This window comes from Boleophthalmus pectinirostris, unplaced genomic scaffold (assembly GCF_026225935.1).
Source record: "Boleophthalmus pectinirostris isolate CB_2022bp ecotype Guang Dong unplaced genomic scaffold, ASM2622593v1 HiC_scaffold_20, whole genome shotgun sequence".
In the NCBI taxonomy this organism is placed as follows: Eukaryota; Metazoa; Chordata; class Actinopteri; order Gobiiformes; family Gobiidae; genus Boleophthalmus; species Boleophthalmus pectinirostris.
The window spans coordinates 23127007-23141716 of NW_026571153.1; the positions used below are offsets into that span (position 1 = coordinate 23127007).

General features: G+C 36.9%; 2 protein-coding genes across 2 annotated transcripts; one reads left to right on the forward strand and one right to left on the reverse strand.

Moving 5' to 3' along the window:
• The first annotated feature begins 132 nt into the window (after positions 1–132).
• LOC110157684 (zinc finger protein 510-like) lies at positions 133–7869 on the forward strand. Its single transcript, XM_020922042.2, has 4 exons — positions 133–368; positions 1404–1637; positions 2394–2648; positions 3987–7869. Exons 2-4 carry the CDS (start codon positions 1430–1432, stop codon positions 6707–6709), a joined length of 3186 nt encoding a protein of 1061 aa, XP_020777701.2. The 5' UTR covers positions 133–368; positions 1404–1429; the 3' UTR covers positions 6710–7869.
• Positions 7870–12374: 4505 nt separating this feature from the next.
• Positions 12375–14710, reverse strand: LOC129409693 (uncharacterized). The gene is made up of 3 exons (XM_055156191.1): positions 14637–14710; positions 13289–13639; positions 12375–12478 (listed from the first exon to the last, which is right to left on the reverse strand). The coding sequence occupies exons 1-3, from the start codon at positions 14704–14706 to the stop codon at positions 12375–12377; spliced, it is 525 nt and encodes a 174-aa protein (XP_055012166.1). The 5' UTR covers positions 14707–14710.

Sequence of the window (14710 nt, forward strand, 5' to 3'; positions counted from 1 at the left end):
TTTTGGTTTTCATTAATCTGTACAGTTTATTCCTTGATCACATATGCACAATAATAGTTTCCACCTGCAAATATTTATAAAATGCCCAGATATGGTGCTAAATAGTTATAAGTAATAAATAAGAATTCATTTAATTATAATGCGTTCGCCATCATTGCGCAAGAAGGGGGGGTAGGGTAATCGCTGTAAACTTTTCTCGTCTTTTACAGTGAATGGTTTTAGCAGAGTTATTTTGTTATTTTAAATGCAATTTTCTTTTGTGAAAGTGATTAGAAGTGCAAACAGAGCCGCGGAAACAAATAACGTGGACTTCTGAGTAACTTTTGGACGAAGTTTGGTTTGGGAATCGACGGAAATAAAACCAGGAAGTAAGTATGCAACTCACCTGTAATATCAAAATTTAACTTCTAGATTTAATTTAGCTTCACATTTAAACTACAACTGAACCAGGACTAAATCTGATCTATACCAGGTCCAAACCGAGACTACTAAAACAGTTCGGTAGGCCTAGCCTCCTTAACTATGACATACATTGGGACTAAACTAGGTCATAAATGGGACTAAGTGAGTTCTAAACAGGACGTAAATAGGACTAACTCAGTTCTAAACCAGGACTTAAACAGACTAAGTTAGTTCTAAAGTATGTCTTTTACGGGACTAAACCTCATATAAAAAGGGTAGACCCAGTTAACCTATTAACCAGGTAGACCCAAGTAACTAGGTCTGAACTCGAACTAAACTAGGTCTTAAATAGCCTAGAACCAAATCATTACTAAACCAGATCTTCAACCAGTCTGTATCAGGTATAAAATATATGTTAATATTCATTATTAACATCTGATCGGACAGGTATAAACTAGGTAAGACCCAGGTGGTCTATTAACCTGGTACAAACAAGGTCTACAGTAGAACCAAACCAGTCCCATTCAGTCGGACTGAATGGGACTAAACCGGTATTAAATAAGACCAGAACAAACCAGGCCAGTATAATCTGTGGCTGGTGTTTATTACTTTGTTATTATAATGTTTTGACTTTTCAGTTTTAATCAAAATCGTCTAAACATTTTCCTCCTTGTTGAATTGGTATAGCCTGGTAAGTGATTCTTTGAGTAAGAATTAAATGATGCCCCCAATCTTTTATTTTATTTTATTTTATTTTTGTACTAGTTGACAATTTTTTTTTTAATTTTATCTTTAGCTCCAGTAATTTACATCGAATATATTTCATATAGTTTTATCTTAATCATTGTCAACAAAAACATTGGAAAATTATTAACAAAATCAACATTGTGGCACTTATATATGTCAGTGAGGGTCTTGAAAACTAATTATTATTATTGTAAGCTTTATCAAAAGTTTTCATTTGGATAACTTTTCTGACATTTTTGTTTTTTTCCCCAAAGTTGAGGAGGGGGCAGTGCTGGTCAAGATGTCTGCAGGACAGGCCCTGAGAGCAGCCGTGGAGCAAAGGCTCATGGGAGTTCTGGAAGAGGTCCTAGGGATGATTCAGAGCACAGTCGATCAGTACGAGTCCCAGCTGAAACAGTGCAGAGACAGAGAGGAGGCGAGCGAGAGGCTGCAGGGGGAGAGGGCTCTGCTGCTGTGGCCAGAGACTACAGAACAGACCAGGGAAGCAGGTAAGAAGGTGGTCAGACTGCACAAACTAAACTAAAATTACATTAAGCTTTTTATATAATCGTGATAATAGCCAATAAAAATTATTATTAACTATTATAACTATTATATCACCAGAATGTGCAGAAAAAAGCCTAATCATAAAGTTCTCTGCTAGGTCATTGTTGTTTTCAGTTATAACAACACTGTTAACAGTTGTTTAAATAGGGAACTTATTTATTATAATATTATAATTATTCATATCCCTGAACATTTTGAATTGTCAGCAACTTTAATGATGATTGTGATATTTTTGTTGTTATATTGATTTTAGTAGATACATTTGCATACTAAATCAAGATTTTGATTTGATTTGCAAATTTTCTTTGTGGTTTGAAAATATTGCATATTTTTAAAGGTGCATTATGTAACCTTTCTGGAGGAGGCCATAGAGATGTTATTGTTTTGCTTGGGATGCTCCATTGTATAGTGAGTTACAGGGCAGATCTATGGAGAAGCAAACTTGCTTACAGTAACAATATATGTTTTTAAGATATATTTGAGCTATTAAAATACTTGTCATTGAGTAAATGCAACATGCTAGACAAAGAGATGGAAATGAGCAGGTGATGTACCTCCCGAGGGGAGCAGTGATGATGTTCTGAATGAAAGATGCAATGGAAAGCATCTTTGCATAGCCCCATTTTAATCTTGGTTTAGTAGCCCTAGTTTTCACATTTTGATCCCCACAAATTAGCTTTTCTTTCTTTATTCTTCAGAAAAGGAGCAAAATGAGATGTCCATTCAGACTATCATCAAAGAGGAAGAACCAGACCCTTGGAGCATCTCTGAGACTCAGGCTGACCTCATAAAGAAGGACCTACCACCACCTAGAACCAACCTACGACGCCCCCATGAGCAAGACCCAGGGAATCCAGCCCCCAACCACAAAACCAAGTCTGAGGACAGTGATGAGGAGTGCCCGATCTGCAGACAGCTGGACCTACACCAAAAAGAAGAGTTAACTGAACAAGGTAAAACATCCACTGCAAAAAAAGTCAACACATTTTGATCAAATTATTTAGAAGATTTTATTAAAAATGCACATGTCATATTTATTTTCTGTTATCAAAACATATTTGGAATAGTATTTTGTTTAAGTCATCAATATTTGAGTAATCCTGTTTACTTGAGTTGTCTCTTCTTGAGCAGCAGAAAACTTTGACAACTTTGATCATTATTTAATAGGGGTGTAACGATATCCAAGTCTCACAATATGATATCGTCACAGTATGAACCTCACGGTACGATATTTATTGTGATATCGTGGGAAAGCTCACGATATGGTGGGGAGGCTCAAGATTAGGGATGTAACAATATCCAAATATCTCGGTATGATATTTTCACGATGTACAAATCACGGTACAATATTTATTGCGATATTTTGTGGAAGCTAACAAAATTGAATATGCTACTTTTTCATCTTAAAATGCCTTGATAAGACTTAATTCAAAGAACTAAAAAGTGCTTAGAAATGTTATTTGTTCTTGTAGTCTACACTGAAATATATTGTGATGGTCCACAATATTATTGTGAGAACTTTGACGATACGATATCACAATATTCCTGTTATTGTTACATTCCTATTATTTAATTCATTTTACATTTTACTGTTATTCGCAAAAATTGCCCAAAATGACTGTGTTGCTTTTCTGGTAGCGGGTTGGGTCTGCCACCTACTTGTCTCCATAGAGTTATTACTGCTCTGTCTGAAATGTTACATAGTACTAGTTGTTGAAAATGTTTATCTAGCATTTACTTAATTATGTGTATTTTCATTGCTCAAAATATCTGGAAAACATGCATTATTATTGCGGATGAGGTCACCTCTTCACAGATCTGACCTGTAGCTTGGCCTTTTGGGGTCACCTGCTTGTAGATACGTTGTGTTGTGTGAAACATTTTTGGCAAAGCAATCGAATCTCCATGGAGACAAACAGGTGGCGTACAGCAGTGGTTCCCAGTCTTTTTTGTCTTGCGCACCCCGAAAATTTTTTCTCACACGCTTGAGTACCCCTTGTATTGTGTAAAAGTGTTTTTTATATTATATTCTATTATAGCCAATAATAACTATTTTTTTCTTTTTTCTTGTTTTTATGATATTTCTGTGAAAATATTCCTTCAGAAACATTATTAACCACCATTATTAACCATGTAAATTATATTGCTAAGATGATTGAAATACTATTCTATCTTACCTCCGGGGACAGATAGAACTATCAGTATTAGTATTTTTAATAATCTAGAATATTTTTAATTATATAATATTATATTTAATAATTTTTTTATTTTTTTTTTACTTTTTTCTGCAGCTTTAACCACAGAAACAATTATACCCAACACAAGATGCAACAATGAAAACCCTCAAACTTCAAATCAAGAAGAAAGAATCGAACCACAACATTTTGAAAACATGCAAGTGAAAAGCGAAGAGAATGACCAAGGATATTCTGATAGTGCAAAGAAATTGACTGAAAATGTTAGTGAACAGGAGAGACATGGGGAAGAACATGCACCACAATATTTTAAAATAACAGTGACAAATGAAGACCAGCAGATAGCGCCAAACTCCACCAACCTTTGTTGCTTAGTCCCTGAAGAGACTAAGGAACAAAATACGGAAACTGAAAAAGTGGTTAGCTCAAGTTTAGAAAATCATTTGGGAGATGGAATAGACAATTCAACTGTGGCTGAAATAGAGAAAGAAGGACCAAAAGAAAATAGTGGAAAATTAGACACACAAAATTCAAATTCTGCGGAGGGAGGGCTGCCTATAAATGAGGAAGATATAACAAATACAAATAGTGTAGACTCCACACAGAAATCTGTTGAACAAGAGAGAATGGAAGAGGGAGAGTGTTCACAAAAAGGTTTAAAAAGATCAGCGACAGATATAGACCAAGAGATTGCGCCAAAGTGCAAAAAAATATCATTAGAAATGCAGGAAGAAACTCGCGAGTCTGAAAAAGTGTTAGAAAAAAATTTGGGGGGTACAATGGACAATGCTATGCCTGACACAAAGGAGCCAGAAAACCTTAGCAAGAAGACAGACAATTTAGATGCACAATATACAAATTCTGCGGACAAAGGGCTGTCTATGAATGAGCAAAATCAGGAAATAAATGATCCAAAAACACAAGAAAATATCCTAAAGGATGTAAGCACCACAAACACAGAAGATCAAGTAGAGTGGCTAACACAAAATCTGGTCAAAAAGCTGCCTACTGTAAGACTTGTACCATTGAAATTTGTCAGTGAAACTGCACAAAATGAAGTGCAAATAACAAAATCTATCATCAGAAAACCAGCATCGACTCCACAAAGTATTTTAAAGGAGAATTTAGTGAAACAGGAATTATGTGAAATCCCAAGCAGTAATGGGAGCCAACAAAATGGCGTCCAAAATTCCGAAAATTCGCAGACATCTACACTACACAACACAAAAATCTTGAGGAAGTCTGTGAGCTTTGCGGAAAAAAAATCTGAATTTGTTAAGTCGCCAAGCACGCGTTCAATTTCTAAGCAGGTCTCGGAAAAAGACAAAGAAAAAAGTAGTGAAATTTCATTGAGAAGGCAGAAGAGTAGTAAGGGACAGAGTAGGGATAGGAAAGCAAAACAAAATGATGCTACAGTAGATTCGGAACGAGCTTCGGATACAAATAATTCCAATTCCAAAATTCGCAGCGATTCAGGAAAAAGTAAAGAAGATCGTATTTCGAAAGTCAAAAACCTTACAGCTGTGCAGTCAGGTCCAGTAGCTGACCAACAAGGAGCAAAAAGTTCGAAATTAAGCTCAAACATACACACTAATAATCTTAATAGTGTAAATACTAACAAAGCTGTAGAAAGTCCTCAGAAAGCAGGAAACAATTCACAAAATTTGAATGATGGAAAAGTTTCTGAAACAAGAGATTCGATAAGTTCTGAGTCCAAAAACAAAAAAAGACCAAAGAGTACAGATAAATATGAATGCCCCGAATGTGGCACTGCTTTTAGTCTGAAGGGAAATCTACTGAAACATTTGGTCGTCCATAGAGAAGAGCGGCCATTTTCTTGCTCTCAGTGCAACGCAACTTTTAAACGCAAACTTAACCTGAAAGCCCACATGTCCATACATCTGGAGGAGAAACAGTATGAGTGCTCCATCTGCCATAAGAAATACACTCGCAAGTCCAATCTGGATGATCACATGAAGGGCCACACTGGTCAAAAACCTTACATCTGCTCAGTTTGCTCCCGTCCGTTTACATGTGGTAGTAACCTTCGCCGACACATGGCTTCACATTTAGGTCTGCGTCCTTTTGAGTGTGAGATCTGCGGTAAAAAATATGGTCGGAAATCGATTTTACACGAGCACATGGCATCGCATACTCGAGATAGACCTTTCAGCTGTTCAGTTTGTAAGAGCAAATTCTCACGGCAAAATAATCTTCGTAAACACATGAGGATTCACGACCTTGGACGGAGGTACAAGTGTTCGGAGTGCCCGTCAGCTTTCAGTCAGAAAGTGCATTTAGATCAGCACATGTTTCAGCACACTGGAGATAAGCCATATAAGTGTCCAGTTTGTCAAAAAGGATTCACTCGGAAAGCTTACATTCAACAGCACAAAGAGATGTACTGCCTCGGCCCCGCCTCAAACCAACTCTCTGGCTTCAAACCGGTCAGAAGCCCCGTCCGTAGACACAAACAGACCCAAAGCCCTGCCCAAAAAGAGACCCAAAGCCCCGCAGATAAACCGACTCAAAGCTCCACCCAGAGCCACACCCTCAAACAGACGCAAAGCCCTGCACATAAACCGACGCAAAGCTCTGCCCAGAGCCAGGCCCACAAACAGACCCAAAGACCCGCACATAAACCGACTCAAAGCTCCACTCAGAGCCCCACCCACAAACAGACCCCAAACCCCGCCCACAAACAGACCCAAAGCCCCACCCGTAGTCACGCACATAAACAAACCCAAAGCTCCACCCATAGCCACACCCACAAACAGGACAGAAAGGCAGAAACACAAGAGGGAAAAATGGTTGAATGAGAGAGAGCTAGTAAATCTTCTCTTTGATCCATTTTCTGGTTAAGGGTACGTCACCCGCTTATCTCTTGGTGATGTTATTGCTTTCACTTAAATGTTCCAGAGTATGTCAATTAAAGTGGGACTTAATACTTAAACTCTGCCCTCAACCACTTTTCAAATAGAGCTGCTAAACTGGGCAGTAAAGGACTAAAGAAATACATGAAGGGGGAGGAAGGACTGGACGTATAAGGAGCACTGCAATTGATCAAACAGGTATCCAAACTCCAACCCTGCAGCCAGAAACACCTTGCTGGGTAGTCAGGGCAGTTATACGTGATGTCACCAACTACTGGAAATTTATTCCAGGACACACCCCAGTTCCTCAAAGCTGTATACAGTTTTTACCTAGTTTTGTGGCAAAAATGTAATGGTGTTTACTTCTACTTTAATATACCCATCTACAGTGCTGTTAAAAAGTATTTGCCCACTTCCTGATTTTTTTTCATTTTGCATGTGTGTCACACTTAACTAGCTAATAAATTTAAGTATTAAACACAAATAATCCAAGTAAACATAAAATGTGTTTTTTCTGTGATGGTGTTATTTGTTTATGTTTACTTGTGAGTTATCTTTGTTTAATATTTAAGTTTGTATGATCTGAAATGGCTAAAAGTGACAAAGATGCAAATAAAGTAAGAAATCTGTAAGGGGGAAAATACTTTTTCACAGCACTGTATTTATTCAATTGTAGGTGTTTTTATTGCTGAAAAATACCCAGGAAAAATAATGAACTTCTACTGTGACTCGCCTCTCCACAGATTTGACTTTTAACACTTTTGACACAGTGTTTTGTGTAAAAAAGGTTTTGCTTCAGTACTACCGTGTTGCATTGTATTGTATTGTATAACCAGTTGTAAATTTGCTGAGAGCTCTGTGTGCTGTTTACATCTAATTAGAAAACATTTTGTCCTCTGTGAACCAGGAAGTAAAATTGTTGTCATGCAAGTATTTGTTAGCAGTGGCGTGACAGTAAAACTTCGCCCTGGCCTCTGAAAAGTGTTTTTACTTTTTCATGTTTCTACTTTTTTATGCTTTATTCAAGACTGTATACCACTGTCAGGTAATTGAAATGTAGCAGGTTGTAAATAAAGTACAAAATAAACTCACATGATCAAAAAATATTACTAAAGGAGTTTTAGTTTCCAAGTGTGGGCAACAGTGGCTTTAGCTTATTCATGTTTGGCTTTAAGAAGCTCATCAGCTTAATAACAAATATTATTTTTGAGTTACTATTTTATTGAAGAAGTAGCAACACAATGCAAATAGTTGAAAATGTTTTGGTGATTTTTTGCACTCTCCACTTCCACCATCCCCAGAAGAGGGTTAGTGTTCTTTTCTCAGGCTTGAGTCCAGACCAGATTGACTGAAGGTGCATACAAGTTTCAAAGGAATGCAAATATATTATTCTTATATTAAGTCTCATTATTTTACCTACCTAAAATCAGGGTGCAAACACTTTTAAATGAGGTTGTAATGTATTCATTTGCACCCCTGTAGACTCAGACCTATTTTCCCATGAGTGGGCTTTATTATTACAATACAGAATTCCAAAACTTAGGTAACCATACATATCAAAGGTGCTCTATGTAAATTTTCTCATGGACTGTCAACTTCCCAGGAAAGAGACAGAAAATAGAAGAACAAATAGTGATGTCATCACACAGTCACACAATAAAACAGACCTAAAGGTAAAGATCAAACAAAACAAAATGAGTTTTTTTTTCCATTGTTCAAAAAAAAAATTATTTGTTCAACAGGGTAAAAGACCATGAATGCTTTTGCAAACAGGTTATAAAAATGTCAGATTAATTTATCTTTAGTTTTGAAAGGAGGAAATTATTTTTTCTTATAAGGTTATAACCTAATACTCATGTGTCAATAAACTGATCAATACAAACAACAGTACCTCAATACCCAAAATAAATATAAAAAATAATCACTCATTTAAGCAGATGTCAATACTGAAAACCAGTGGGACGATTCTCAAATAGTTATTACTCAAATGATGTCTAATGGGGGAACCAGAATTAATATAATATTTACAACATAAAATGTTTTACCAATCATGTTTTTCTGTTATTTCATAGAAATACATTAAAAGTGGTCTGGAATCAGAGTGTTTAGGACCATTTCACTTTGCTGTAACTCAACAAGGCAGCAGATAATGTCCCTTTTAGCCCCCCATTAAAAATACCTAGCAGATTATAATGAAATATAGATCCCAGGGGATTTGTTCAGTCAGTTAAAATAAGATTCATCCCAAACCATTAACACTAAAATATTTGCTGCGAAACTAATACAAGAATCCTATATTTGTAAACTACAGGGTTAGGGTAGCAGATTTTTACAGTAAATGACAAACTGGGTAATAATCTTCCCCTCCGCCAGGTTGGGTTCATGTTACATCTAAGCCAGTAGTTTAAACTGACCTGGAGGACAAGTGAGAATTTTTTTTTTCTGTATTTTGCATTCGGTTTAGACTGCTGCCTCCACAACCCTGCCCCTGGAAAAAGCAGAAGAAAATGGACAGATGGATGGGTTTCTAGGCTTATCCACATGACATGAAACCTGGCATTAACTTCAGTGTCTTCAGTCACCATGACATCATTGTTGCCAACCACGTCTCAGGATTGCAGAAGGCACACAATGGTGAAACACTGAGAGTCCTGATACCCACATAAAGACCACAGCATAACTTAAGGTTATTAAGTCTATCACAGCATTGACCTTGAGTCTATCACAAAATTAGATTCAAAATCTAAATTTAATTACTATTAAATCAGAATGGGCTGCACCTTGCAACCTGACAAATAAACTAATGTCTCACCTGGCTAAAAGATTTTGTGCAAGGAAGGGCATCTGGTGTTAATTGTAAATCAAAATCACAATACCTGTACACAGTAGCGATCCTGCACTCGGGAGGGGGGGTACTCCCCATGGAATGCCGCCCTGGGTGGCTGCCCTGTCTGCCCTAACCCTAGGAACGCTCCTGCCTGTACACATGCTCATTGACTGAAATTTGAGGACCCGGGGCAAGGAGACTCACATGGGCCCCCGTCTGTATGAATTAACAGGCAGAGGTTCCCATTCTGCAGGATGGGTTAAATGTAACCTGTTAAATGTTTTCTGATCTTCTATTGCACTTATGAATTGATTCTAAATAGCCTCTATTTTAATTAGGGCCGGGCACGTTAACGCGTTAACTTTGCCTTAACTAATTAAGTCATTAACGCCGACAATTATTTTAACGCCGTTAACGCAGTTTTTATTATTTATTTATTTATTTTATTGTAAACGTTTGTTTCTCACTGGCTTTTATTTTGAAAAAGTCCACCGCGAGCGTTTCTTTAAGTTTGACGTCTTTTCTTGACACTTTTTTCACTTTTTTCTGACCACGTGAGATGCAACGTGCTCGAGCCTCCGCGAGCCGCGGGCCCGGCCACGGGTTCCGACTCCCGTCGCGGCTCCGGCCACAGGCTCTGGTCGCGGGTTCCGGCTCCGGTCGCGGGTTCAGCCGCGGGCACCGGCTCTCAGCTGAGCTTATTTCTTTAGTTCAGTGCTGGAGTAACTTATTTACCAAGATACCATTGGAAGAACAAATGTGATTGGTCCATTTCCATTCCATTATATTAACCCTTTGTTTCCTAAGAAATATAATTTCAAGTTTATAACACTGATCTAGAAATTATTACTAGTGTAGTGTTCATTACTCACAACATAAAAAATATTCAATAAATATATTAGTAGTACAAACGTCCATTCAATATTTTTTCTTGAGCCTTCCCTGAATACTTTGAAGGCTCTGAGGATTCCCCTGTGAAAGAAATGTTGTTTGCACAACAAATGTATGGCTCTTTCATTTACATTTCCAATAAAAGAGCGCTATACTCTACTTTTTAATTCATTAATTGGTTTTGCGTATAACATGCGATTAATCACTCAAACTCATGCGATTAATTGTGATTAAAAAAAAAAATTTTTGCCCAGCCCTAATTTTTTCATTTAAATCTAAGAATAAATTACAGATTTTTTTTTTTCTTTTGCTATAACTCATCAATACCCAATAGAAGTACAAGGTATTCTTACATTGTAACTTCATTCACATTGCCTAGAATATATGTGGTGTCTGTGTGTGTGTGTCCAAAAAAGCAATAAAAAAACAAAAACTGTTGCCTTCTGGTAGGCGCTTCAGGTCAATTCAATCAACGTATTATCATTATTAATTAATTCACTTTAAATCATTTGAATTTAAAATAACTGGACTCGGAAAATCTGACATTGTCTTTTGGTTTGTGTTTTGACGAAATACGTTTGTGTCACTAAGTTTGTGTGCACTGGGAAAGCAGGCCTATACAGCAAGGTTTATGTAGAAACCGTCTGACCTTGCAGCATTAGGATTTGTTCGCTCAACCGTAGGCTGGTACTTTTTTTCATTTACCAATCATTGCTATTTGTGATGACATATGTAATGCGCCGCTAACGGGGCTAACTGGTATATTAAGCTTTTCTCAAAGGAAAAGGGCAATAACGTCTTTCACCTTGATAAAATTCACCAAACATTCTCTTTGTTCCGGGTTTAAATCCTCAATCTCGGGAATCATTGCCAACACTGAATATATGGCTCTTCACTGATTGACTGGTGTCCAAACTCGCACTGCCGGAGTTTTTGCGAACTGTCTACTGTACTCTGATTCCTGACCTAGTCACTGGAGAGAAATAAAATTGAGCGGAGGCACTAGGTGACGCCAGCCTTGCTAGTGGTCCACCATAATGTAATTGAAATATAGTAGGTTGTAAATAAACTAAAAAATAAACTCTTGTAATCTGATCCATGTTAGAAACTACATATAGGAATATAGTATTAAAAATAGAGTCAAATAAAGTCATAAATGAACAAAAATATAACTAAAGGAGATTTATTTTCCAAGTGTTTAATTTGTCCAGCGCAAATACATGACCATCTTTAACAAGCCAATAAAAAAGACAGGTAAAGTTCTAGTTTCCATCTGTATTGTTACAGTAAGCACATAACAAATAAGTACAAAACATTCAAAATTACAAATACTGGACATAATAAGGAACAAACAACTGAAAGTTCTCAGATTTGAAATGAAAAAAAAGCAGTTGGGCCTTTCCTTGATCAGTATCAGAATGTTTTGGCCCCATGATATTCAATACTATTTGGCTTTGAAAATTGTATGTTTTTACACTGCTTAATCAATTTGGAGTTTTGTTTTTGTTTTGAAATTAAAGTGTGGACCCCAGGAAGAAATGTTTATTTGTTATTGCTGAGAACTAATAGAATCAGTTCGACCCGGGCATGAAATACAATAAATGTGGTTTGAAATGTGATCTTTTCAGCTCTTTATAACAGACAATACACAGTGGATTTGTAAAGAAAAACTTTTACAGGTTGATCATTGGTTTTGAACAAAATTACAAATTTGTCAGGACCATTAACACTTGAAAAAAAAAAAAGAGAGAGACAGAAGAAACTACATGGCTTACATGGCTTAAAGGTCACAAGAAAATTTTATGTAATATAGGACTTTCAGGCCATGGCCGACACTTAAATGGCTGATTCCAGACAGTTTTGGTTTCAGGTTTGTGAAAAGTCTTCAGTTGTTTAAAAAGGAGAATGAAGAAAGGCACCAGAGACCACAGCAGCAATCAGCAGATAATACATCACTCCAAGGTTCTTGTTGTCTGATCCATGGTTCTTTAGCATCTCTGAAACACAGTTACAGTGCCACATTATAAGTGCACTATGTAGCTTTTCTGGAGGAAAAAGCTGCATATTCTCAATGCTTGCTTGTCTCAATGAAGATAATATTGAGTTGCTTGGAATGTTACACTGTCCTGTATTACACAAACTTGATTCTTGTGACCTATGTTATAATGCTGTTCTCATCAAAAACATACTTGGAGTTGTGTTTTATTCACACATGTTAAAGTAACCCTTTATTATTGGACTTTGTCTACATCTCCAAAGATCAAAATGCTCTGTTCCACCTGGTGATGTCATGTAGTGGTTGTTTTCAAGTTAACAGCTACATTTTGTTCAGTAGAGATTGGCAATTCCAGAGCTGAAATTATCGAAATGATATATAACCAGATGACATCAGAAGGTGGAGTGCTTTCTGTTTAAGAGAAGAACTCAGCCTAATTATGCAGTTCACATGTGTAAATGAAACAAAACACAACTCCAGGTGTAATTCTGATGTGGAGCAACATAACGTAGATCAGAGGATAGTGTCATATGGGTCCAAACAGGTGATGCAACAATTGTGCACCTTTAAACAATTTTTTTTAAAGTAATAATAGTAATAATAATAATAATAGTTTGTTCATCCAAATCAATATACAAGGAATATTAAGTGTGTACAAGGAAGGGCATCTGGTGTTAATTCTAAATTGGGGAGCCCCCCACTAATGTTAATTAGACAAAGGTTCTGATTCTGGGCCCTTAAAACCCTGGGCCTTTTGCTACCCCATATGGTAATTGACAATTTAGTGAAGACATTTTTATGTTTTATTCACCTGGCTCTATGACGATCAGCTGGATGCGTTGGATTGGCGCCACGTTGAACATTTCTGGGGCCTTGATCAATCTGCACTCGAACTCTCCGCTGTCGTTAACACTCACATTTTGGAGGATGAGAGAGAGGTTGTTGTTCTTGAAATCAGGATGAGCCAGTGCCACTCGGTCCTTGAAGCGTGGATCCTGGTGAGTGATGTCTGACTGGTCGTTTTTGTGAAACAGGACATATTTCTGTTGTTCCAGATCAGTCTTGTTCCAGCAGACTCCGATGCTGTCTGTCATTTTGGTGTTTCCAGACGAGCATTCTAACATAACATTCTGCCCAGTGAACGCTCTGACCACAACTTTGTCTGTAATACACAAATACATGACACAAAAACAGGATGTTAGGCCACGTTTCAGAGACATGTCCAGACACTTAATGAACTGCATGTAAGATCTTGATTTAAAACTCTATAAACAGTGATGGGAAGAATACTTTGAAAATGTTTTAATTACAGAATACTGAATATCTATATTAAAATGTATTTTGTAATTTGTAACATATTCTGATACATGGTCCAATCAGAGTACTGTATTCTTATTAATTAGAATTCTTTCACAGCAAATTGCAACATAGGATTAAAACAGCTTCATCACCACCATAGTCTTGTCTGCATAGAGATGTATTGCGTTAAACGTGGCTCTCCATGGAAAAACTGGTGACACTATTACCAAGGCAAGATCTGGGGAGAAGCGAGGGTCTTCAAAATAATAATACAATATTTGTTGCATATTTGTACATGATTAATGTGAGTAAAACTGTGATGATTTTGAATATGTTTTATTGTAAACCTCCCATACTGCATTAGGTCATCTAAATGGTGGCCTCAGTTACAGTCACCCCTTATGTAGGCACGCCCCTGAACTCAACGCATTTGACTTATTGAAATATCACATCATTATGCCTGTATATTAATTACGTTATCTATTACTTAAGATCTTAAATGATGCTCAAGCAAGAGGTTATTTTAAACCTTTTGCCTGAGAACTATTTGCTGTGTCATTATGTTTAGAGAGGCGTTTGCGAGGAATGTCGTTCGAGCTGTTTTTTTATAAAGTCATAAAATAGCCACATAAGAAAGGTCAACTCAATTTAAGTACCATAATAATATTATTATAGTGCTATATGTGTTTATTATGTTGTTTTTACTAAACTTTGCAGTGGATTAGGCAAGGTTCTTCTTGAACTGTACTGCGCAACATTCAGTCGCTGCGCCTCTCTTATGAGCGAGTAGTCCAAATATTCTGAGTACTGAAAGTATTTTAAGTATTTAAATTGTATAAAAATAGACATAGGTAACTCACCTGTCTGGTTGAGTTGCAGTCCAGACACCCAAAAAGATGCAAAAAGGAAAAGGAAAAATGACATTGCCATAACT